The following is a 26,159-nucleotide window of genomic DNA, read 5'->3' as shown; positions in this document are numbered from 1 at the left end:
TCATTGTTGGTGTGAACGCCTTCCAAGTCATAAGCTTTAGAGAAAATCACTTTACCTTGTGGGTCCTGTATAATCACACCTCCTCCCGCTTTCTGCACTACCCTCTTGTAAGCTCTGTCGAACCACATAATGAAGGCTTCTACTAAATCAGACTCCTCTCCGATATCTTCTTTCACCACCCTCGGATACATCGGTAGACCCGCCGCCTCTTTGTTCACTAGAATGTTCTCCAAATTGGTATGATCAATTTTGAACTCGAACTCAAACTCCTGCAACTCAAGCACCCACTTGCTGATACGCCTCCCTGCCTTTAGATGAAGCATTGCCTCAGGCAACAAATTGTTAGATGTGAGCACATAAAACCTCGGAATGATCAAATGCACTTTAAACTTGCGACAAGCAAACACCAAAGTCATCACCCACTGCTCAGCCTCTGTGTATGACCTTTCTCCAGGGCTAATAACACGGCTATCAAAATAGGTTGGCTTATAACATTTACCCACCTTTTGCAGCAACACAACACCAATGAAAACCGTGCCTATCGTCATGGCAACATAGACATCATCCTCATTGTTAGGGGACCAAACCGTTGGCAATTGACAAAGAATCTCCTTCACTCTATCAAAGGCTCAAGAGTGTCGTCAAGCTTGTCACAAAACTGTTGACGTGTCAAGCCAGTGACGGCATGAGCCAACCTGCAAATCGTGGCCGAGGGGTCTAAACCCTAGAAGCAATAGAATAAGTAAGAGTTCTCACCAACTTTCAGATCCTCGTCCAGTGGTATGGGTACCCCAGGCCTCTAATAAACAAAGACGGACCCATACACACTCATAGAAACTTTTGCGCAGCCAATTGATGACGTGGAAGGCTTGTACGCACATCCCCGATTTTTTGTTGACATGCTGATGTGGCACTGTACGAACGACCGTAAAATGTGTTGACAGGCTGCCGATGTGGCAATACGGATTTTCGCGAAAAGCGCTTGCAGCTTTTAGAGCAGATGCTTTTGACTTGATGCTTTTCATTTGTACTGCTTTTGGTAGGCCATGGGCCTTTAAATAAGATCCATGGGCTCTCACTTTGGCATTCTACTTGGCAAGAGATGCAGAGCAGATCCATGGGAGTTGTACTTTGGTAAAGCAAAATAAAGAAATACCGAAAGGGGTGCCAAGGTTTGGGGCCAGTGCTCTCTTGGGGTGGAACTCCGCCACTCCATGTCTTGAGTGTCATGCACACCTCTCTTTCCGTTCTGTTGTTGTTTTTTTGCTTTTATACCCGGCTTTGCTTTAGTCTTCATGGCCGCCTCGAGAGGTGAGTGGACGACATCTCGCTATCGAGAATGAACCTCCGGTAGCTTGATGGGTTTGGCCGAGTCTCCACACCTGCCTTGGTGCTCGTCCTCCAGTCATCCTTGCCATCCCCTTTTTGCTTTGCTAGTGATTTCCTTGCTGGCTTTTGAGGCTTTTGACCCACGGTCTCCTCGCTTTCCTTCGTGCTTTTCCACCGGTGATTTCCTTTCTCCCTTGCAGGTGGTTTCCTTGCTTGTTTTCGATGCCAACCTTGCTGGATTCCTCTTTTGGTGGTGCTTTTTAGTGGCTAAGTGGTGGTTGCCTCGCGGTCTCCTCGATTATAGGGCACGTCACTGTTGTTTTGCTCTTCATCTTGGGTGGACCCCTTCTGTGGTAGCAATTTTGGCCAGCCTCTTCACACCCATCCTCCACTTTTCCGTGCAGTGGTTGCCTCTAAATGCCTCTTTTGATACTGTCTAGGGCTTCTGTAGCTACGCCCCATACCTTCCTGTTTGGTTTTCCTCTTCACAATAGCTTGGAGGTCCCTATCTTTTCAAATGCTATAAAGGCAAGGCCAAGGTCCTATAAAATAAAGCCTTGGGGGAGTCATTACACAATGCATATGCTCAGTTTATGAGGTGTGGCTCTCCTTGGTAATTGTACCTTGTGAAGATCAATAGTGAAGAAATGCCGAAAGGGACGCCTAGTTAGAGGCTAGTGCTTCTGGGAGTGGAACGTCACGTCTCATCTCATCTCATCTCAAGTGTCATATTCTCTTTTCAACTCTAGTGTTTTAACTTTTAAGTGCTGAAGTTTGTTTGCAGTTGTTATTTCAATCAGCCCATGGTGCCCTCCCGGTTAGAGATATCCTCTCCTTCCTTTCCTTTCAGTAGGTGCCAAGGCATTTTTTACCCTCATAAAAATGGGGTTTTCCCCTTGGTGTGTTTAGTATTTTCAGTTTTTATGGTTTGGCCTTGTAATTGCCTAGGGTCGTCTTATGTAATGGTTTTTACTTCCCCTTGGGGTAGGCACTATTTTGGGTCCTCTAAGGGCTTCAAGTGATAGAATGTTAGCTCTGCTTTTTGTCTCTCTCTCACACACACACAGACTCACACACGCACATGCACATGCACACACACCCATACGTGCGTGCTCACACACACACACACACACACACACACACAGAGAGAGAGAGAGAGAGAGAGAGAGAGAGAGAGAGAGAGAGAGAGAGAGAGAGAGAGAGAGAGAAATGAAATGAAATGAAATGTTATATTAACGTCTTCAAAAGGCCAAAATGACCTATGAGACCAGAAAGTTACAATGCGGTGTATCTGATACAAAGTCAGATTAACAAAATAAATTAAACTAGGATAACAAAATATAAATACTGCGGAGTCCTAAGCTAAGCTCAGAGAGAGAGAGAGAGAGAGAGAGAGAGAGAGAGAGAGAGAGAGAGAGAAATGAAATGAAATGTAATGTTATATTAACGTCTTCAAAAGGCCAAAGTGACCTATGAGACCAGAAAGTTACAATGCGGTGTATCTGATACAAAGTCAGATTAACAAAATAAATTAAACTAGGATAACAAAATATAAATACTGCGGAGTCCTAAGCTAAGCTCAGAGAGAGAGAGAGAGAGAGAGAGAGAGAGAGAGAGAGAGAGAGAGAGAGAGAGAGAGATTTTCATTGATCGCAGTTCCCTATAACGGCAATTCGTGAGATCAAGCTTTTGAAGAAGCTGCAACACGAGAATGTCATCAAGCTGAAAGAGATTGTGACTTCTCCAGGTACGAATGAAGAGCATGTAGGCAGTTTCCCACACTAACAGCAGAAGGGTTTATGTTCACTTAAAAGTGTGCTCCCTTGATTTTATTTTCAGGTCCGGAGAGGGATGAACATGGGAAGATAGGTGTGGTTTTGAAGCTGTTGCTCCTTGTTTTAACCTAATTCAGAGGTCATTTTTTTTTGAGCTTGCATTTGCTGCTACAGATGGCAACAAGTACAAAGGGAGCATATATATGGTTTTTGAATACATGGATCATGACCTGACAGGCTTGTCTGATCGGCCTGGAATGAGGTTTACAGTACCTCAAATAAAGGTTGTCCTTCATTGAACTCATTTGAAGCAATCAATGTGTCCGCTTCTCAGAGACTTAAAGAAGTCATTTCCATTTTGCAGTGCTACATGAAGCAGCTGCTAATTGGGCTACATTATTGTCACGTGAATCAAGTGCTACATCGAGATATTAAAGGCATGGACAAACAATTGTTTTGAGTTTGGCACGAAGAGTTTAATCTCCTTCAACAACTAATTGTATATACTGTTTGCCACTGCTTTAGGGTCGAATTTACTGATCGATAACAATGGTATCCTAAAGCTTGCGGACTTTGGGCTGGCAAGGTCGTTCTCTCATGATCAGAATGGCAACCTGACCAACCGAGTGATAACTCTTTGGTACAGGTACGGGTTTTGGGTAACACTTAATGGAAAAACATTATAAGTAGCTACAAGTTTTACTGGTTCTTCTGGTCAAAACGTCAGGCCTCCAGAGCTCTTGTTGGGATCCACAAAGTATGGACCTGCAGTTGACATGTGGTCAGTAGGCTGTATTTTTGCGGAGCTTCTGCATGGAAAACCTATTCTTCCCGGAAAAAATGAGGTAAACCATTTTGGGCATAGCCTAGGCTGTATTTAAAAGTCTGACCTACTTGCATTCCTAAGTGGTGAACTATTTTGGACTGTTAGCTTGAGCAAGCAAGCAAAATATTTGAGTTGTGTGGATCACCTGATGAGAACAACTGGCCTGGGGTTTCCAAACTTCGCTGGTTTGCGGAGTTCAAGCCACCTGTGCCAGTACGCAGACGATTGAGAGAGGTGTTTAAACAGTAGGTATTATGTGAGTATACTGTTTGATGAGATGCAAAACTTCTCTGTAGCTGATTGAAGCTTTTTTCTCTGTGTGTGAAAGCTTTGATCGACATGCTCTTGATTTGGTGGAGCGGATGCTTACTCTGGATCCTAGCCAGGTCGTCAATAGCATGACTTTCTCTTCGTTCTTTTCTACATAGAGGAATGTTGCTCCTTTTGCTGACACTCTCAGTGTGTGCAGAGAATAACGGCCAAAGATGCATTGGATGCTGAGTATTTCTGGACCGATCCTTTACCTTGTTCTCCAAGCAGGTGATGCAACCTCTTTTTATCTTAAGAACCACTGGCAGCACTCTTCATTCTACTCATGTGACAAATTTTGCAGCCTGCCAAAGTATGAAGCGTCTCACGAGTTTCAAACCAAAAGAAAGCGACAGCAACAGAGGCAACAGCAAGATGACATCAACAAAAGGCAAAAGACACAACATCCGCAACCACCACATGGACGTTTGCCTCCACCACAGCAAAATATATCAGGGCATATGCCTTTAAGGCCCGGACCTAGTCAGCCTGTACATAACCCTGCACCTCTCCCTGCTGCTGCAGCCCATCACTATGGTGGAGGACAAAGGGCACCAGGGGGCCCTCAAACAAGATATCCGCAGCCAGGTCGCCCACCTCATGGAGGTCCAAGAGGAGGTTATAATCAAAGTCGCAGTGGGCAAGGTAGCAGTGGCTATGGTCCAGCACAGGCCAGTGGCTACGCCCCACCGGCAGGTGTTGGCCAAGGATCACGAGGTAGTAATTATCCCAGTGGTAATACCAACTATGCTCAGGGGAACTCATATTCTAATGTTAGTGGAGGGAGAGGTCCAAATGCGAGCGGAACAGGTCGTGCGCAGCAATATGGGTAAGAAGCTCTATTTTGTTCTGAAGCAAAATATGTTCAACCTTTCCTTTATGTAACTGGTTTGATTGAACTCAGGACGTCGCACCCTCAGGGCATGCCCCAGCCTGCAGGTGCTTATAATGGTCAGCCATATATGACAGATCAAGTAAGCAGTGCTGTTTTTTCGTATCTTAGATTCATTAGACTGATTTGTCTGATGTTAAGTTATGAACCAATTTGCAGGCTGGCCAGTATAGTGATATGGATAGTGGTGTTTATTCTCGAGCTGGGGCTTCACACGGCTATCAGATGCCTCCTGGGTCTCCTCCGCATAGGCAGGACTACAGGCAGCAGCAACGGTGAAATCTTAGCATGCAAGGTGACTGTCTTTGGCAGAACTTGCAATGGCTTTCACCAGATGGCAATCACAAACTGGTGGTTCGGAGCTTTTGGGCGAGAGGCATTATGCTCATACAAGATCATCACCATGTAAACAGAAAGAACAAGCAAGCAAACATGTGCAGATTATTTATGTAACACTATCGAAAGTGAATATTAAAAGTGCAAATTCTACAGATAGTACTGCTGTCTACTGGAAAAGCTTGGATAACAGGGACTGCTGTTTGCATGGAATGAGGAGTCACATCTTAAGAGTAATGCATGGTCGCTGGCTTTTAAAGCCTGGGGTTGAAAAAGTTTCTGCAACTTCCGTTATCTCAGTTGTGGTCACCCATAGCTTTGAGTTGTGTATGCTATTAGGCATTCACAGAAAAGGCACTTGGGATTCATGCAATTAAGCTATATACATATATTTTTATTCCTCCAAAATTCAAGACCTTTCTGTTGTACGCTTGCAAGCCCGCATTTGAGTATACGGCCATGACCAAGGCAGTTCACCAGGTTTGTGTATTACAGCAGGTGTTTTCAAAGGCCTGGGTATTATATATGATGGCTTTACCTCAAAGGAGGCCTAAAGAGGGAACTGTTTGGCTCTTGGATTGGAATCCTGCTGTACTCTCAATACATTGAAAGAGTTATTTCTCCATCTCCACGTTTCAGTTATGAGCAAAGAGGTTCTTGCCTGTATCTCCTTATTATTAGTTGATTGTATGTTAGGTTATGTTCCAAACACAATTGTTTTAATTTATTTTAATGAGTTTATTGTAGGTTTATAGGCTTTATCCTACGCTTTGGTATGTATCACACCTAGTCTACTGGATGCCTAGGTGGTAGGAGTCACGTGGAAAAAAATTGTAAGCGTGTAGGTACCTATGAGGTTCATTTCTAGATGGTGTGGACTCACTTGAACTTAGTAAAAGGGTGCATGAAAGGGCATCACGAGTTCTTTGGTGGCTTCTTATGATATCATGTATAAGGAGCCTCTTTGTACTCACTTTCAACCAATTTAGTTATCATTTTATGTTTACACTACTCCAATTTGCATTGTGTAATGAAGTTGTCATTAGCATGCCAATACCATGAATGGTTTTTTCTATTATCCTCTCTAATCCTTACAAATGGTATCAAAGTCATTAGTGGTGATTAGCATCTCCCAATCATCTAATCAAGATCTCTATTCGAAGTCATGTGGCACCTCTCCTTTTGCCATTGTGGTTGATTCATATCTCTATTGCATTTGCATGTAGGTTGTATTTTCAATTTCGTTTCGTTACATTTCCCTCTTGATGGGATGCGTGTACATTGTGTGCTTGTTAGGTGTACATTAGTGAAAGAGAACTACATAGAATTTTGTTTGTTTAGCATTGCTTTATCACTTGTGCTCAAACTCCTTCGCACCAGCTTCCATTTGAGGTATTAAGCTTAGGGTTTGGAGTCCATTAGACCTCAATCACTCCATTAAGATTATGTGTGTGTGTGTGTGTGTGTGTGTGTGTGTTTGGTCAACCTTGTAAAGTTGGCCATACAAAGCTTATTTTCGGAGTCCCTCTCAGAGCATGTGGCCAAGCCACCCGATATAGGCTGTTGGGCTCCACACAGTCATGGTGGGGCAGGTAAACGTGTTTTTGGGAGGGGACACAATGCTTTTGGAGCGGTAGCCGGATGCTATCTAGATTATTCAATTGGGTTTTTTTGACCTTGTCGGGTCCAGCTTGCCTTGTTCCCAAGGAGCATCCATCTTGCTTAACCCCCCAAAAAAGAAACTTCAGGACTAAGAGAAAGACGAGTAGGGTAAACCTCAAGAAGGACCTTTACAAGCTAAAAATGGAGTCCGACGAAGATATAGCAAGCACCACCTCAAAAGTATGATCACAGAACTCGCTCATGTGAATTGTAGTGTACTTGAAGAGGATAAGATTTTTGTCCTATTGGATGCTTTGGCATTTAGCTTTGATAAAACAATTACAATTATCTAGGAGGAGGACCTGATCCTTGACTTGCAGGATGTGAGCAACTCCTTGTAGTTTGAAGAGAAGAAGCAGAAGAGGAACTCGATTTCAAGGGGAGGAGCATTGTAGTTATTTCTAACAATAAAAATTCAAGTGTGGCAAAGAAAGACATATAGCCAAAGATTGCCTAGCATTGACAAGAAATGCACCAAACATGTTTTACTTAATATTCAGCCCTTCAATAGTTTTAGTTCTTATACAGAGAGCATGGTTGAGAGAGAGAGAGAGAGAGAGAGAGAGAGAGAGAGAGAGAGTTAGAGTTGACAAGAAATGCACCAAACACGTTTCACTTAATATTTAGCTCTTCAATAGTATTAGTTCTTATACAAAGAGCATCGTTTAAATAGAGAGAGGAGAAGGAGCCACCCCGGGGGGGGGGGGGGGTGGTGGTAAAAGAAGAGTGTGTTAGGAAATACGACGTAGCTAAATAAATAATTGAGTAGATAACTTAATGGAGAGAGACAGATTTACATACACGAGATTATAGAGTAGAGAGAGAGAGAGAGAGAGAGAGAGAGAGAGAGTACACACAATATATGTGGTTCACCCAATGTGGGCTACGTATATCGTGTGTACGAGAGCGAGAGAGAGAGAGAGAGAGAGAGAGAGAGAGAGAGAGAGAGAGAGTACACACAATATACGTGGTTCACCCAATGTGGGCTACGTATATCGTGTGTACTCTCTATCTCTCTCTCTCTCTACTCTATAATTTCGTGTATGTAAATCTGTCTCTCTCCATTAAGTAATCTACTCAATTATCTATTTAGCCACATCTTATTTTCTAACAACTGGTATCAGAGCAAGGTTTGCTCGTAGCTAAATTATCTCAAGGAAAGGATTCCTTGAATTGAGTGGGAGTTATGGCGGAGGAAGGGAAGCTCAAGATTGAGAAGTTCAACGGAAAAAACTACCAACATTGGAAGATGCAGATTGAAAATTATCTCTACCAGAAGGATCTCTATCTGCCACTAGGCGGTCTCGTAAAGAAGCCTGCAACGATGGCAGATGAAGCATGGATTGTCCTTGATCGAAAGGCACTAGAAACAATCCGGTTAAGCTTGGCGTCAACGGTGACCTTCAATGTTTCGGAGATGAAGACCACGGAGGACTTGATGAAGTCACTTGACGACTTCTACGAGAAACCATCATCATCCAATAAGGTATTTCTTATGAAGCGCTTGTTCAATCTAAAGATGACAGAGAATGGTTCAGTCGCAGAACACCTAAATGATTTTAACACAAACATAAGTCAACTTCGATCGGTGAAAATATATTTCAATGACGAAGTGCGAGCTCTCCTTATACTATCATCTCTACCGGATAGTTGGGACAGCCTTGTGATGGCTGTAAGTAATTCTATTTCTGGCACAAATACTCTTAAGTTTGATGATGTTGTGGGTGTTCTCCTAAGCGAGGAAATACGAAGGAGAAGCACAGGAGAATCATCAAGTGTTGCACTGTCACTAGAAACAAGAGGGAGATCTAAAGAGAGGTTCAAAAACCAAAAGGGTCGTGATCGCTCAAGACGGAGCAAGTCACGCACAAAGTTAGTTCTTGAATGTTGGAACTACGGCAAGAAGGGCCACTTCAAGAAGGATTGTTGGTCCAAGAAGAAGAAGGAGACTGAGTCTCAAAACAACAAGCCAACATCGGAGGCCAATGTGGCAGGTAAAGTAGAGCAAGATGCTCTAATTCTCTCATTAGACAATGTGTCTAATTCTTGGATAGTAGATTCCCGGGCTTCATTCCATGCGACACCACACCAGCAACATTTCCAAGATTACACCAAAGGTAATTTTGGGTATGTATACTTGGGAGATGATGAAGCTTGTGAGATTGTCGGCAAAGGTATAGTTTTTGTCAAAACTGCTAACCGAAATGAATGGAATCTTAAAGATGTTAGGCATGTTCCTTCTCTTTGCAAAAATTTGATCTCTACAGGACAATTGGACGATGAAGGTCACAACATTGCATTCGGAAACAAACGGTGGAAGATCTCAAAGGGATCTTTGGTGGTTGCCAAGGGAGAAAAGGTCGGTACACTTTACTTGTGTACTGTTAACACGCAACCTTCAGCTTGTGTAGCAACTACAGAAGTTGACAGTGCGGTGTGGCATTACCGGCTTGGGCATATGAGTGCCAAAAGAATGCAAATCCTTCAAACAAAGAAGCTTCTACCAGGTTTGAAAGAAGTGGACTTAGAGTTCTGTGAAGATTGTATTTATGATAAGAGGGTAAAATTTTAAAAATCGGGAAATGAAAGAAAAAATAAAAAACTTGAGTGGGTTCATTTTGATGTTTGGGGTCTTGCAAGTACACCATCACTTGGTGGGTCATTGTACTATGTAACATTCATAGACAATGCGACTAGAAAAACATGGGTTTTTGTCGTGAAGAATAAGTCTGATGTATTTTCCATATTTCAAAGGTGAAAAGCCTTTGTGGAGAATGAAACAGGTACCGAGGTTAAATGCCTCAGATCTGACAATGGAGGTGAATATTGCAGCCAAGCTTTTGAAAGCTTTTGTGCTAGCAATGGCATTCGAAGGCAAAGGACAACCCCAAGGACACCTCAACAAAATGGGATTTCGAAAAGGATGAGCATGACAATCATGGAGCGAGCACGAAGCATGCGGCTACATGCAGGCCTACCGCTTGAGCTTTGGGCGGAAGCTGTAAGTACGTCCGTGTACTTAACCAACCGGTCACCCTCAACGACATTGGATGGGGGAGTTCCAGAAGAGGCATGGAGAGGTAAACCGATGAATTATGCATTTCTCAAAGTGTTTGGGTGTGAGGCTTTCATGCACATAGATAGAATCTTAAGATCAAAGCTAGATGCAAAGTCCAAAAAGTGTTTCTTCATTGGCTATGGAGAAGGTGACTTTGGGTATCGCCTATGGAATCCTGAAGATGGTAAAATCTTAAGAAGTAGGGATGTAATTTTTAACGAACAAAATATGTACAAAGATTATTTGGAAAGAAAACAAACAAAAGAAACATGTGTGAGTACATGGAGCTTGAGGACGGTGAAGACTCAAGGACTGCAAACGGTGACAATGTGCAACAACGTTAACCAAATGAGGAGCCTCAACCTATTCCTCGAAGATCTACAAGAGAAAGTAGACCTCCAGAAAGGTTTGTTCCTTCCTTCAACCATCTCTTGATCTCAGAGTCTGGAAAGTCAGAATCATACGAAGAAGCTGTGCAACACGAATCCAAAGAAGAATGGACAAAAAGCATGCAAGTGGAGATGGACTTACTACATCACAACCAAACATGGGAGTTGGTTAAGTTGTCTAAAGGTAAGCGGGCACTTCAAAACAAATGGGTGTACAAGCTGAAGGAAGAAGAAGGTGGGAAGAAAAGGTACAAGTCTAGGCTTGTGGTAAAAGGGTTTTCTCAAAAGAAAGGTATTGACTTCAATGAAATATTTTCTCCTGTTGTAAAAATGAAATCAATTAGGCTTGTCTTAAGCCTTGTGGCTGCTCATGATCTAAATCTCGAGCAAATGAATGTAAATACGGCATTCCCTCACGGTGACTTAGAGGAGGAAATCTACAAGAACTTAGCCTTTCCTTCAAGGACAAAGCACATTGAGGTGAGATATCACTTCATACGCACTCTTTTGGAAGAGGGACAGCTAAAGCTAGGAAAGGTGTATACAAGTGAAAATTCTGCAGACATGTTTACAAAGGTGGTCAACAAGGAGAAGTTGAGCTTTTGCTCATCTTCAATCGGCATTCAAGGATAAGAAGCCAGGATGGAAAGCAGTCGTCGCAGGTTTGGTTTGGAGATCAGTCTCCAAGTGGGAGATTGCTAAGTATGGAGTCTAATTTACCCCTTGTAATTTTATGTGGTAAAAACGCACATTTGTAAGGCTCCCATTATGAGGAGAAGCCATTATGCGTGAAGGAAAATCACTCGCCGAAAACCAAAATTTTCACGGCTAAAATTCAGGGGCAACTTTAGGGGCATTTTTTTTTTCTTCGTCGAAATATTTCTTTTCATCGGAATATTATGGCTGAAGGGCTGCCGGAAAGTGGTCGAAAACGATCGGTCGGTTGGCCGGTGGCCGGTGGTCTGAAGTCAATGGTCAGTGGGGCCAGTGGCCGAATTCAAAAGCGGATTTGTCTACACAAAGGCGGCCACACATGGGCGGATTGGAGGGTCCGATTTGGACTTATTCACACAAGGGCGGCTACACATGGCTGCCTCTCATGAGAGAGGGTAGCCCTTCTGGCCTATAAAAGGAGGCCATTTCTACACACATTTCAGAGCGTGAAGTTGATGCAAGAAGGTGGGTGTGAGGTGGTGAGAGTGAAGCAAGGCGAGAGTTCCAAAAGGGTATAATCCCTTTGTAAACTACTTCTTGTTTTGAAGTACTAAAGCCATTGAGTGGCTTCTTTCCCGTGGACGTAGCCCACATTGGGTGAACCACGTATATCTTGTGTACTCTCTCTCTCTCTCTCTCTCTGTAATCTCGTGTATGTAAATTTGTCTCTCTCCATTAAGTATTCTACTCAATGATCTATTTAGCTACGTCTTATTTCCTAACAGGGTGAAAGTTTGGAGAGAGTTAATAGTCAAAAGCACCGAAGTCAGTGAAAGTGAGGACTAAGTACCAATCTAAAAAGAGACCAGGATTGAGAAGGGATCTTAGAAAAGGAGGTTGTCATAAAGAGGTTTTAGGAGGATTTTTAGAAGGACCAAAAGGGGAAAAAGACATTCGATTTGTCATGTGATGTCCTATGATGTCATAAAATAATACGAGGGATCCAAGTAAAAAGAAAAGGAGGAGGGAAAGGGGGTAAAGAGGGTGAATACAAGAGGGACAAGGTTGGTGGTGCTAAGAGGGTTGGAGGTTAGGAGAAGGGCGCGCGGGTGGATGTGAAAATTATTTCTATGTTAGGGACATTTAACCAACAAATCATGGGTTTGGGTAGATGAGAGAGGTGGGGTGAGGTAGACAAGAGGTTGGAGAGGGGTTGAATAATGGTGCAAGAAAGGTTGAGGTTACATGTGAAATGAGAAAATGGTATTTAATGATGGTAGGGACGGGTTGAGAAAGGGGTTTTTTGTGAAGGAGGGAGGGTTGATTAAGATAGGACATATAGGCACAACAAGCTTGGAGGAAGAAAGAAGGGTAACCTCTAGCTCTTAATTTATGGAAAAATTTTGAGCGAAGGGGTAGGTAACCATTTAGAGAACTTTCTTCAATAATGTATCTTTTGAGTCAAAAAGAATAAAGGAAAATTTTTGATGAGTGGGATGCTAGGGATTTCAGGGTAATTAATTGAAGGTGTCAAGGGCTTTTTGGTGGCAACAGATATCCAAGATGCCTGAGGAGGAGAAAGAGGACCCTTTAAAAAAATGTACATCGAGAATAGAAGCTTCTTGGTGGGAGATAATATGGGAGATTTATATGTGGTCTGAGAGGGAGTGACCATAGAGTTCAAAAAGTTTATCTAGCTCCAAGTAGGGGCCAAACCAAATATTGAAAGCATAAACTATGAACCTCTTAAAATAGAGGAGAGAGGAGTTAGAGAGAAGATGGTTGGTATATTCTAATTGACAAAGGAAAAAAGCATAGACAACAATGAAATTAGACTTCATGACGCTGCCCTTAATTTGGTGCCAAATTTTTCAGATGATTGTTGAAAAAAGAGAGGCTAGGGAGAGAATAAAATTGAGCTTACGAGAGGGTAAGGAATTTTGAACAGAGAAAAAAAAGAGCATGAAGGCCTTGTGGAATTGGGATGCTAAGATGGAGCGATTCACATCAAAAGTAAAGAGGAGGATATTAAAGGAAAGAGAGAGATGCAAGGTCTTTTATGAGAGACATGGAATTTATGAGGAGGTGTTTTTTTTAGGAGGAGGATGGGGAAGATGTGGATATGAAGCCAATGGGAAGCATGTTCTAGGCACTCGGCTAGATGGGAGGTAGTTGCTCGGCCGGTAGACCAAGGAGGGCTTGGCATTCTTAACCCTGTATCCCATGCTGAGGCCCTTTGTGCCAAATTTATGGTCTCATTTTCTACACAGGACCAAGCTTGGTCTATCATGACCAAAAAAATGCTTGATGCAGTAAAATTGGGATTGAAAGGGGGAAAGTGGAAGGGGGTTGTGATGCACGACAAACTTCTCGCCCCGAAGTGGTCTTATCTTAGATTTGGTGGACTCTCAGGGGAGCTAATGAGGAAGTGCAAAAGAGCAGCTAAGGTTTTGGAATGGGGGGAAGCAACCAGATACTTTAAGAACTCTATTTTGCAATGGTCCCCGTGGCTTTCTAGAATATTGGGGCCGCCGCAAAGCCCCTTTTGGCTAGAAATGGCCAGAAATTTGAATAATAAGGGGCTCGCTCAACTAGAGAAATTATGGGATGGCAATAGGAAGTGTTCGAAAACTGCTGACTCTTTAGCCATCCAATTTCAACTGAATGGCTTTGAGATCTTAGTAGTCTGCAAGGTGATGAAAGAGCTTGAGAAAGTGGCGATGCCAATTTGTGAATCCAAATTTGAATGGGACGCTTGGAGATGGCCCGGGAGTAGCCTCTTTTGGAAACCACATTCTAAAGGCATTTACCATGCATTAATGTACGAGGCTAATTGGTGTAGCCCCCTCAACAAATTATGGAAGAGGCACTGGACAGAAAAACGGTGGGAGGGAGTCATGGAGAACATCTGGAAGCCAAGGTGGCCTCAGTATATGAAGATATTTCTGTGGAAAGTGATGTGGGGTGCTCTATCGACGGGCGTAAAGATACAAGAAAGAGGAATCGGGTCCGATCGGTGCTCCGGGTGCATAATAGCTAGCTAAGACCTAGCCCACCTTTTCATGGGGTGCCAGGCAATCAGCGGCATGGCTAGGAAAATATGCAAGTGGATTCAAAGGACATGGCAAATTAAGTTCTTCAAGATTGTTTTTCTTTGGTAGTAACAGGTTGGGAAGTCCTGCTTTGCTTGTCTGCATACAAATAATCAGGTACTACTTCTTTCACCATATTTGGCAAGCAAGGAACCGCCGGGTGTTTGAGGGGGATTTGGATGTGGCAAGCTTTTGTGAAATCATACAAGAAAGCAGAGTGACGATCCACATGATCGGAGGTAAAAAAGCCTCAGAGGACTGGTCTAGAACAATACATATCATGATGACATCTTGTAATAAGTAAAGCCTAGGAGTAGTTGTGGTTTCTCTGTCAAGCAGAGAACTTGTAATCCTTTGACCCTCAAGGCTCGGTCTGAGCTCGAGCTTGGTGTATATTTCTGATGTGCTTAATACTATCCACTCACAATTGTGAGTTTTGCAAAAAAAAAAAAAAAACCCTTTATATGAGCAAATAGGGCATTTTATAAGTATGGGTTTATGGATTTTGGAAAAAGGATAAAAAGGAAAAGGTCAAGGATTGTCTAAAGAAGAAAAAATGATAAATTTTCACTCTTTAGGAGAGAGTAAAGCACAATTGGAGACGATGGATGAAAGAAGAGTGTTAAAAAAAAGAGGGGCTAAAAAAATAGTGGTGTATGTGGAAGAATAAAAAAAATGTCGTGCACGTTTGAAGGTACCAATTTTTTGAGAGAACTACGAGCCCTATATTTTTGTTAGCTAGTTTAGTGATGATGTTGGGGTCATTTTTCAAAGAAATGATTTCTTTTTGAACAAAAGAATGAAAAGGAGAAGGGAGGGGGAGGGGAGGGGGAGGGTGAGAAATGTGTCACCATATATATGGTAGTGATGTGTGTGAACACAGGACTGTAAGGGCATTTTTTTCCTCACTAGGAGGTTTCCCCCTCCCTGTGCATTGTATATGCGGCTAATTTATCTTTATATTTTGCATCGAGCAATACACTCTCAATTGTGTGCCTTGAGCTTCTTCATCTTCTCCAAGCTGTGTGTGCATCCCTGCAACCCTAATTCCAACAATTGGTATCAAAGTGGGTTGCATCCTTTCGGGCATAGTCTCCAGTGTTGCCAACACCCACCTGCTTACTTTCTGTCATTAGGTTGATTAATGATTCAAGTGAACTCGAAGAGCTCGGTGTGCACAAAATTTTGATTCGAACTCATTTCGGCCTTCGTTTCCACTAAAGGTAGTACTGCACATGCAATTTTGTCCTTTTGTGCAAAAATTTATCAATGCAAATTTTTGCAGAGCAGGTCCCTTACAATCTCCTTTGGGTTGTGCTATATAGCATGTGCTAGTCCTACTTCATTTTTCCTCTTTCCAGGTAGTTTTTCACATAAGGTGCAGTCACTCACCATGACTGACAACAACACAACTGTTTTCAAGATGTTTGCTATTGAGGATAAGCTGAATGTGGATAGCTACCCACTGTGGACTTACATGATGACACATTTTCTTGTGTTAGGGAGTTTGGAATGTTGTGTAGGGCATCATCTTCATTGGATATAGGTTCTATTGAGGATGTTGCACGTTCTGGTAGGTCTATTGATGCTAGGGTTGTTTTGCCTACGAATGAGTAGTCTCATTGGGATGTTAGAGATGCGTAGGCTCATGCATCGATTGCATTATTTGTAAAGCGTACTATTACTCATCGTATTCGCTCAACAAAACATGCTTGGCATACTTTGGATGATCTTTATGCAAGTCATATTGAGGATAAAATTGCATTGTTGTGTAAAGAGTTGGAGTTGAAGATTATGCAAGTGGAAGATGACATGGAACCTTTTCTTGTTGGTATTAATGAGCAACTCATTTCTGTAGGTGAAGTCATTTCTAATAGTTCACTTGTGCAAACTGTTATTGATGCATTGCCAAACTTTTGCTAGTGCTTGGAGACTTGTGACCCAAGGAAACCCTCAAGATATCAAGTTTGACGCATTATGCATATTGCTTTTGCAAGAGTCACTTTCAAGAAAGAACAAGGCGGCTAAACAACATGCAGTTGAGCAGGCTTTGTTGCACATTTGTTGGTGCTTCAACAAAAGGTGGTAATAGCAATGTAGCCACTTCGCATAGTTCTTCAGTGAGCCGCAAATCACCTGTTCTAATGCTTTTGTTGGCAGCACCTCACCTGTGAATTCTGGTGAAAAAGGTAAGTACTAAGAAGAAGATGTGTTGTCATTATTGCAAGGCTAACAATGACTTGATAAGCAATGTCCTAAGTTGAAGGCAAAAGAGGCCAAGAAGAAATAAAGACTACACATGAAACTATTGTAGAATCTTCTGGGAATGGATATTGTGATGTTGATGTAGATGCAAAGTGGGTATTTAGTGTAGAGTGTACTTATGTTCCATTTGTCCATGATGCATATATGTCAGCTGCTGCTGCAGATTCACATGTGTGGTACTTTGATGATACCCTTGTGGAAATATGGTCACTTGTGCCAACAATGCCTCTTATCTGGTCAAGGGAGTTGAAAAGATTGTGGTTTATAAAGTGCAATAACAAGTGTGAAAAAACTGCCATTATAGGGATAAAAAAGAACCTTTATCTGTATCTGCACTTGCAAGACTTAGTCTTGTTGTCAAATATGTGGATGACAGATGTACAATTCATGATCTCAGTTTTTGTGATAAAATAGTTGCATCTTGCATTTTGTGCCATGGGCTATATAAGCTCACTTTGTATGACAAGTGTGGGTAGAATTTTGCAAATGTAGTTGTGGATTCAAAGATTGTTTTAGATGCTAAACTTTGGCATGCAAGTTTTGGTGGGCATATGAATTTTTTCAGTTTGTTGTGTTTGTAAAAATATGACATGGTTTGCTTCTTTGCGGCCTCTTGAAGCACCTGCTAGGCATGTTTGTGAAGAATTTATTGCAAGTAAGATGCAGCATTTGAAATTTCCAAAGGATGGTTCAGTAAGGGCTACATGTAGGTTGCAACATGTGCATAGTGAGTTTGTGGGCTTATGCAAACTCTATCCTTAGGCAATTACCTATACTTCATGACTTTCATTGATGATTACTCTAGGCATGCATATGTGTAACCGCTTAAAGCCAAGTCCGAAGTGTTCATGTGCTTCAAGCAATTCTTGGCTATGAATGAAAATGTCTCTAAATGTACTATGGACATCCTCTGTTCAGATCGAGGGGGGAAGTATATGTCTCATGAGTTTAATGAATTTCTAGCTAATCGTGAGATAAAGACCAACGTATAGTGTTGTATACACCTCAAAAAAATGGTGTTGTTGAAAGAAAAAATAGGTCGCTTACGAAGATGGCACGATGTATGGTTGCTTACAGAGATGGCACGATGTATGGTTGAGAGTGAAGCTTTTCCACAATCGTTTTGGATTAAGGCTATCATGTATACTACTTATGTACTTAATAGGTGTCCTACCAAAGCTTTGCACTCTATGAATCCTTATGAAGGATGGCATGATAAGAAGCCATCTATTGATCACATGCACGTTTTCTAACGTTTAGCTTATGCTTTGGTGTCACAAATGCATTGCAGAAAATTGGATGCTAAGGTTGTTAAATGTATTTTTGTTGGTTATAGTACTAAAAGCAAAGGTTACAGGTTATACCATCTGCAAACAAAGCATATCTTGGTTTTACGAGATGTTGTGTTTGTGGAAGATTCTGTTCAGCCTTTGTTATCATGTCCGGAGATAGTAATGTTATCATATGTACCAAAGACAATAATGTAATCTCACAGGACATTTATGACACTTTGTTGCCTCTTTTCAATGGTGGAAACTTGGATGTAAATTCCAATGAGGCAAATGTACAACTTATAGGGGTTTTTGAAAATGTAACGGATCAACCTATTACTAATGCAGATGTACATGATGTACTTGATGTGGAAAGGGCTAAGAATGAGGAGGCTAGAGGTATGCCAAAATGGTTTGGTGCATACTTTTCATGATAGTAATTTGGATACACCTATGTCTAGTCATATCGTTCAGATTCTCGCCATGCATCTTATGCGTCAGATTGTTATGCTTTGGATAATTTTAGTTTTATGTGGTCATGAGGAACCTCTTTCTTTTGATGAAGCACATAATTTAAAAAAATTGGATGGCTACCATGCAATCAGAGTATGATAAACTTGTAGAAAATGACACATAAAATTTATGTGATTTGCCTCCTGGCAAAAAGGTCATTGATACAAAGTGGGTTTACTAGTTGAAATGTAAGCTGTATGGTGAGATCGATTGCTACAAGGCTAGACTTGTTGCAAAAGGTTATGCACAGCAAAAAGACATTGAATATGAAGAGACTTTTGCTCCTACTTGTCATATGACTATTGTTTGTTTTCTATGTGGATTGGCATCTCATTTTAGATGGAATGTACATCAATGAGACATTGTTACTGCTTTCTTGAATGATGATATATTTGAGGAAGTGTATATATGATAGCCTCACAAATTTTTCAAGAAAGGACAAGAAAAAAAGTGTGAAAATGTACAAAAACTTTGTGTTCCTTGTGACCTTGGTGATGCTATGAAGATGGAAAGCTTCGTGCATCACGAACTTAACATAAACTTTGCAAAAAGCATTAATTGTCCCAAGCCTCACTCCCAAGGCCTCAAACACCTTCGAAGGTGGAGAGAGCTAGCGGGGAATGAGGAAGAAGAAACATTCCATAGGAAAAAGAAATAGTTCCTCACTTATTATCACTCTTCTTGCTTAGCATAGCATAATAGTATAGTAATGAAGATGAAGAAGATGGCAAGCTTAAGCATTGAAGCATGGCTATTGGTTGGATTTGCATTCCATAGCCAAGAGTGTTGGTGTAGGCTCTCCACTTCTCAACAAACTTGAAGAAGGAGATGGAGCTCTTGCATTTTGCACTCCACACCATGAGAGAATGTGTGTGTGTGTGTGGGAAGTATACCTCCCCTCTCATGCTTGGTCCACACCTCTCTCTCTCTCTCTCTCTCTTATTATTTTATTTTTTCATTTGGACATGTGTTCTCTTTTTCCTCTTTGAGAGAAAGAACTTAATTATTTATTTTTATGTATCTCAATTCTCATTGGACCCCTTTAAAACCTAACCAATAGCATTCAAACACATCACGAGGGCCACATGTGGAGAATCATTTGAACATGTGTCTTTTGTGCTTATTAAGTCATTTGGTTGAATGGAATACTTCAAGGACTTACTCAATCAAGCATGGCCCGTTCATGTCTCTTGAGAGTTATCTTTCGATTGAATACTTCAAGAACTTTAATCATTTAAGCATGTGAGAAACACCTCAAGCTTTTGGGTAAAGTTCCCACTACAACTTAGCAAGCCAACAAGCACCTCATGCTTGGGTAGGATTCTCAAGGTCAGCCCTAGCTTGCCTAAGGTCAAAGGATTTTTGAACACCAACTGTTGGAGGTCTTTAATGAAGCTAACCCTACGGTCTTTGAGCTCCATTAGGTAGCATTGCTCTTTGATAGACCATCTCTCATTTGGACCCCTTTACCATTGGCCCTAGGTTGAGATAGATCCGTAAGCACATGTCTATATTCTAACCCTTGTTGACGTTTATTATCCTACATTAAATGATCAGTTTGATATAGAAAATCATTTGGATTGGTTAGATATTAGATTTTATGACATTACCTCTCTCTTAAAATCATAGTCATCCTAGACTATGAGGTAAAAGAGATAAATCCATAGTCATTAGTCAATTTGTCTTAGCGGGTAGAGGATCCATTTTTACCCTACGACATCATTCCAAGATGGATGACTAATCCATTTGGTGCTTGGGAGACATAGCTGCCGCAAGCATGTTTGCTCTTTAGTCTATTTTAACCTCCCAAGTAGAGTGACAAATTCTACATGGTGTTTGAGAGACGTCGTCATCACAAACATGATTCTTAGTATGCATACTACTTAAATTTGTGCACAATAAAGTGAGAATTAGTCTTATAAGACAAAAACATTGATCATTTAAAAGAAACATGTACATTTGCTTACTTTAATGTAGCATTGTAAGTGTTGACAAGGTTCATACTATCCTTAAGTTGGATTCCTTACATCCATCTAGCATCTTCAAAAGGATAATTTTTGAACTTGATAAGATACCATCGGATAATCTTACCATGTCATAGTACCTTGTCTTCATGTCGAAGGATAGCTTCGGGTTTTAGCACCTCTTCTTGGTCTTCGATTTTGGGAGGGTCTTCAATAATTGGTTCATTTGGAGGCTCTCCTTTGTAGGGCTTAAGTAGGCTCACATGAAAAGCATTGTGTATGAGCCAATGGTTAAGCAACTTGAGTTGATAAGCCACCTCATTGATTGGCTTCAAAATTTGAAAAGGACCATAGTATCTTTTTGCTAATTTAGCATAATACTTTTGATGGCCCGTAGGATTTTTGCCTGTCCTTTGCCTCAATCGAGCCTTAGGAAACTTAAGTAAGACCCAATCATTTTCTTTGAACGTTAAGGCCCTTCTGTGCTTGTCAGTAGCAGCTTTTTGTCTTAGTTGAGAGATGGATATGGCCTCCTTAATCTTTTGAAAAGATGCTTGCAGGTCACGGCTATACTCATCGGCAACGAAGATCTTGCCATGTACTTTAAGTAGCAAGGGACTTTTAGGTCTTCCCTCTATGATCCCAAAAGGTGCTTTTCTCGTAGAAGTATGGATAGTATTATTATACGCATACTCTACAAGAGGTAAGTTCTTTTCCCATCGTGAGCGTTGATCTGCTTCTGTAACATAGGTCTTTAGTAGATCAAGAATCGTAAGATTGGCTATCTCACTTTGGCCATTTGTTTGTGGGTGATAGGCCGAAGAGGAATTCAATCTTGTACCTAGATTTTCGAAGAGACCTTTCCAAAAATTATTGGTCATTCTAGGATCTCTATTTGACACGATGGATGTTGGCAATCCATGGTGTTTGAAAATATGGGATATGAAGAGAGTTTCGATTTGGTGTGCCTTAATAGTCTTCTTGACAGGGATAAAGTGTGCTTGCTTGCTGAACCTGTCGATTATTGTCCATATTCCCGTATGGATCTAGGTTGCTTCCCTCTATCATACTTGGCCTTTTGGCATACCACACATTTTGAAACATACTCTTGTATGTCCACTTTCATGTTAGGCCAATAAAAGTACGTCTCTATTCCTCGAAGAGTAGGTTGAATGCCTCTATGCCCCGCATAGGGAGGAGCATGGGATTCATACATGACTTTCTCACGAAGGGAGTGGGTAACACATAGCCTATTGCCATGGAGAAGATAACCATCCTGCAAGATGAATGGTTCCTCTTTCTTCCCCAAAGCAAGGGCTGACATTATGTCTTTAAAGTCAGGGTCAGTAGCATTCTCATCTATAGATAATTGTGAGTTGCTATAGACACAGCATTAACTTTTGGTCGTCGTGAAAGTGCATCAACCACTTGATTGTGCTTACCAGCAATGTGAGCAATGTGGAAATTAAATTGCGAAAGAAAAATTGCCCACCTCATTTGTTTGTCAGAAAACTTTGTTTACGTCATGAAGTACTTGAGACTTTGATGGTCTGTTCGTAAAATGAATGGAGTCCCCAATAAATAGTGCTTCCATGTGTCTAGGGCATATAGAACAGCTAAAAGCTCTTTCTCATAAATGCCCAAGACTTGTTCATCCGTATTGATCCTTCGGTTCTCATATGCTATGGCATGTCCTTCTTGAAGCAAGACTGCTCCAAGGCAATCACCACAAGCATCACATTGGACCTCCAATGGCTTTGAGAGATCCAGAAACATGAGGACTGGTTGAGAGGTAAGCTTCTCTTTGAGCTAGTCAAAAACTTTTTGCTCCTTAGCAGTCCATGAATACTTAACGCTCTTCTTTGTTAAGTCATGTAATGCTCCTGCTATTTGAGAAAATATTGCTATGAAGCGTCTATAGTATGCACACATACCAATAAAGCTTCTTAGCTCATGTAGATTCCTTGGATTAGGCCATGCTTTTATTACCTCTAACTTCGATGGATCCATACAGATACCATCTTGAGAGATAATATAACCTAAGTATTGAATCTCTTGAAGGAAGAATTCGCTTTTCTTTTGGTTGAGAAAAAGCTTGTTCTCCCTCAATGCTTGAAAAATCACTTGGAGATGTTGCTTGTGTTCCTCCAAGGACTTGGAGTAGATGATGATATTATCAAAGAACACTCTAGTGAACTTGCGGTAGGAAGTCTATCTTTTGAAAGACAGTAGCCTTGAGATGTAAATCCCAAAACTTGTCCACATATTTGAGAATAGACTCATGAGAGAGAAGCCTCAAACTCCGCCATTCGGTAAGCACTTTGTCTTTTGCATCGCTTGCAAGGAATTGCTTCACGATGGAAACTCGTAGAGTTTTTCCATGTCTTTGGGGATTTTCCGTTGCCACAAAGGATAGCCCACCATTGACGAGCAGATTTTTGGAAGTGCATAGCTACATGGTGTAGATTGGAGGATTCCATGAAGCCCTCGTCTCCAAAGGCCGCATCAAATTGTGTCGGTAGCACCAAAGGTGCCATCATATGTGAGAAAAGAGATACTCTTTCCTCCCTCTTTGAACTTCTTTATCTTTTGTGACCTTCGCCATGCAGGGTAAGATTTGCGATGTCCTCCCCTGTTGCATTCTCTAGGAGAATAGCCATAGCTTTCATCAGTAGAGGAGGAAGGTGAAGAAGAAGGAGAAGAGGGTGACCTCTTTCTTGCCCTTTTCTTCCTTTGTTTCCTCTCTTCCCTTTTGGAGTGACGAGGAAAAGGACTATGGGTTAACCATTTCCTCTTGGGAGGACTTGGCAATCGTTTAGTCCGCCTTCTTCGTGGAGCCACATCTTCAAAGGAACTTAGGGATTCATTACTTTCTTGATCTTTGCATTCCTCCTCTTGTATGGGAGAGAGCTTTCTTTTCGGGGTCTCATCAAGAGGCCTCCTAAGCTCTCTCTCCTCTTGGAGAGGAAAGGAAATCCCATAAGCACGAAGTTGTTGGGTAACTTTGGCTTGCAAAGTAGGGTTGCCCATAGCTTAATGCAACCTAGTAACAAGATAATTAATAAACATGGGGCATCATCATTAGCACCTTCATGTGCAAAATCAAAGTTGTCAATGTTCATTCTACTCTCTTGGTTATTGTCAACCATGTTAATTAAACTTATGTGTTTACTTAGTGTATGCTTTGGCAATTCAAAACCTTAGTTGCTAATCCTCTTAGCCTTTGAAAGTAGGCACTTAAGTATCTACATCCACAACTCGAATTGGTTAATTATAGAGAGTAGTGGAGTGGGTCTAACATAGCGAACTTGCCGAGGGATAGCTCCTATAGCTCCTTTTGGACTTCTTATGGCTCAATAATGGTAAAGCTATAGGCAAGTCTAAAAAGACTTCATTATTAAGACCAAAGCTCCCGAGGTGTGCACCATATCCCACATAGTGGGCTCAACAAAACTGATAATAGATCAATGTCCCACTTACCTTAATATAATTAACAAAATCAACCATTAATAGGCTACTTAAGGACCTCTCTTCTTAAGCAAGAAAAGAGAAACCAAATGCTCTGATACCAATGTAATGGGAATGGCCTATGAACTTTGAGAATAATGAAATTAAGAGAATTAAGGTGAGCATTTTTGTGAGATCACTTTGAGAACATAGAGGGTGAATTTAATTGCTGGTAGCAACATAAACATAGTACTTAATTAACTTGGCATGAACAATACTTTTGCAAGAGAGAGAGCATTAGAGAACATGACAATAGTTGAGGATCGGATTTACTTGGAGCCGGTCCCCCCCTCCAAAAGGCGTTTGTATTATAGATTCTCCCATCAAGAGAGACTTTGTTACAATACAATCTTTGTGTTCCTTGTGACTTTGGTGATGCTATGAAGATGGAAAGCTTCATGCATCACGAGCTTAACATAAACTTTGTAAAAAGCACTAACTATCCCAAGCCTCAGTCCCAAGGCCTCAAACACCTTCGAAGGTGGAGAGAGCTAGCGGGGAATGAGGGTAGGGAAGAGGAAGAAGAAACATTCCATATGAGAAAGAAATAGTTCCTCACTTATCATCACTCCTCTTACTTAGCATAGCATAATAGCATAGTAATGAAGATGAAGAAGATGGCAAGCTTAAGCATTGAAGCATGGCTCTTGGTTGGGTTTGCATTCCATAGACAAGAGTGTTGGTGTAGGCTCTCCACCTCTCAACAAACTTGGAGAAGGAGATAGAGCTCTCGCATTTTGCACTCCACACCATGAGAGAATGTGTGTGTGTGTGTGTGTGTGTGGAAAGTATACCCCCCCTCTCATGCTTGGTCCACACCTCTCTCTCTCTGTGTGTATGTGTGTGTGTGTCTCGTATTATTTTATTATTTCATTTGGACATGTGTCCTCTTTTTCCTCTTTGAGAGAAAGAACTTAATTATTTATTTTTATGTATCTAAATTCTCATTGGACCCTCTAAAACCTAACCAATAGCATTCAAACACATCATTGTTGGAATTAGGGTTGCAGAGAAACACAAACAGCTTGGAGAAGACGAAGGAAGCTCAAGGCACACAATAGAGAGTGTTTTACTTAGTGTGCAATGGAAAGATAGATAGCCCTAGAGTGATGGGCGTATATACAATGCACGGCGGAAAAAACCTCCTAAAGAGGGAAAAAATGCCCCGGCGGTCCTAGTGTGTTCACACACATCACTACCACATGTATATGGTAACAAATCCCCCCTGGAGTGATGCGATGAACAAGAGCTGGCACATGAGTAAAGGGAAGTGCCATGCCCTAAGGACATGATCAGTCCACAAAGGGGAGTAAGCCCAAAGCTTTGCAGAAAGCTTCAAGCTTCTCACGAGACAATGCCTTTGTGAAAAGATCTGCAAGGTTGTCCTGTGTTGGCACATAAGCCAAGCTGATCTCTCCTGCTGAGAGCCTCTCCCTGACATAGTGGTTATGCACCTCAATGTGCTTTGTGCGAGCATGAAAAACTGGGTTCCTCGCAACTGCCAATGCGCTCTGACTGTCAATGTAGATAGTGTTGGCAGTGTCCTGTCCAACACCCAAATGAACCATAAGGCGTCTAAGCCATACACACTCAACCGTAGCTATGAAGACTTCCCCATACTCAACCTCACAACTCGAAGTGGCCACAGTAGGTTGCTTCTTGCTCAACCATGATATACATGAACTACCAAGCATGAAACAAAAACCACTTGTGGACACTCGTGTGTCAAAACAACCAGCCCAATCTGAGTCCGAAAAAGCATGTAAGTCTGGCGGCAATGATCCCCCCTTGGGATAAAACAAGCCAAGATGTAAAGTTCCACTAAGGTAGCGGAAAATCCTCTTGACAGTCTGCCAATGCTTAGACCCTGGGCTATGCATAAATCTGCTAACCTATTAGACTGCAAACTGAATATCCGGGCTCGTGTTGCATACATAAATGAGGCAGCCAACAACAGTTTGGTAAAGAGTGACATCAACAGGATCGCCAGCATCATGTAGACTCAACTTTAAACCTGTTTCCATGGGAGTGGCAATAGGTTTGCGATCCTCAAGTCCAAACTTACATAGCAATGTCTCTATGTAACTTTTCTGACACAAGGCAATACCACCATCACACTGCTTAAACTGTATACCCAAGTAATGATGCAACAACCCCAAATCTTTATCTTGAAAGTAGCATTCAAATCAGCCTTAAATTCAACAATATGTCTCTCATTTGGTCCAGTGATCATCAAATCATCGACATAAAGAACCACAATGAGAAGTACATCATCCTCACGCTTTACATACAATGTGCTTTCTGTTGGACTGTTACG

General features: G+C 41.6%; 1 protein-coding gene across 1 annotated transcript in view; it reads left to right on the top strand.

Annotated features, from left to right (window-relative positions):
* Positions 1-6,217, top strand: part of LOC147454398 (cyclin-dependent kinase C-1-like) — an 87,793-nt gene extending 81,576 nt beyond the window's left edge. The window contains exons 3-14 of the mRNA XM_086516371.1: positions 2,986-3,076; positions 3,169-3,198; positions 3,279-3,388; positions 3,469-3,541; positions 3,630-3,750; positions 3,832-3,949; positions 4,036-4,175; positions 4,259-4,316; positions 4,400-4,470; positions 4,544-5,068; positions 5,144-5,213; positions 5,291-6,217. Coding sequence (XP_086372497.1) covers positions 2,986-3,076; positions 3,169-3,198; positions 3,279-3,388; positions 3,469-3,541; positions 3,630-3,750; positions 3,832-3,949; positions 4,036-4,175; positions 4,259-4,316; positions 4,400-4,470; positions 4,544-5,068; positions 5,144-5,213; positions 5,291-5,410 — 1,527 coding nt within the window. The 3' untranslated portion in view covers positions 5,411-6,217. The remainder of the gene's footprint in view (positions 1-2,985; positions 3,077-3,168; positions 3,199-3,278; positions 3,389-3,468; positions 3,542-3,629; positions 3,751-3,831; positions 3,950-4,035; positions 4,176-4,258; positions 4,317-4,399; positions 4,471-4,543; positions 5,069-5,143; positions 5,214-5,290) is intronic.
* Positions 6,218-26,159: the final 19,942 nt, after the last annotated feature.

Source organism: Adiantum capillus-veneris, chromosome 7, assembly GCF_014529385.1.
Source record: "Adiantum capillus-veneris isolate H3 chromosome 7, ASM1452938v2, whole genome shotgun sequence".
Lineage (NCBI taxonomy): Eukaryota > Viridiplantae > Streptophyta > Polypodiopsida > Polypodiales > Pteridaceae > Adiantum > Adiantum capillus-veneris.
The sequence above is the reverse complement of the archived record's forward strand: the minus strand, read 5'-3'. Positions and strand labels throughout refer to the sequence as shown.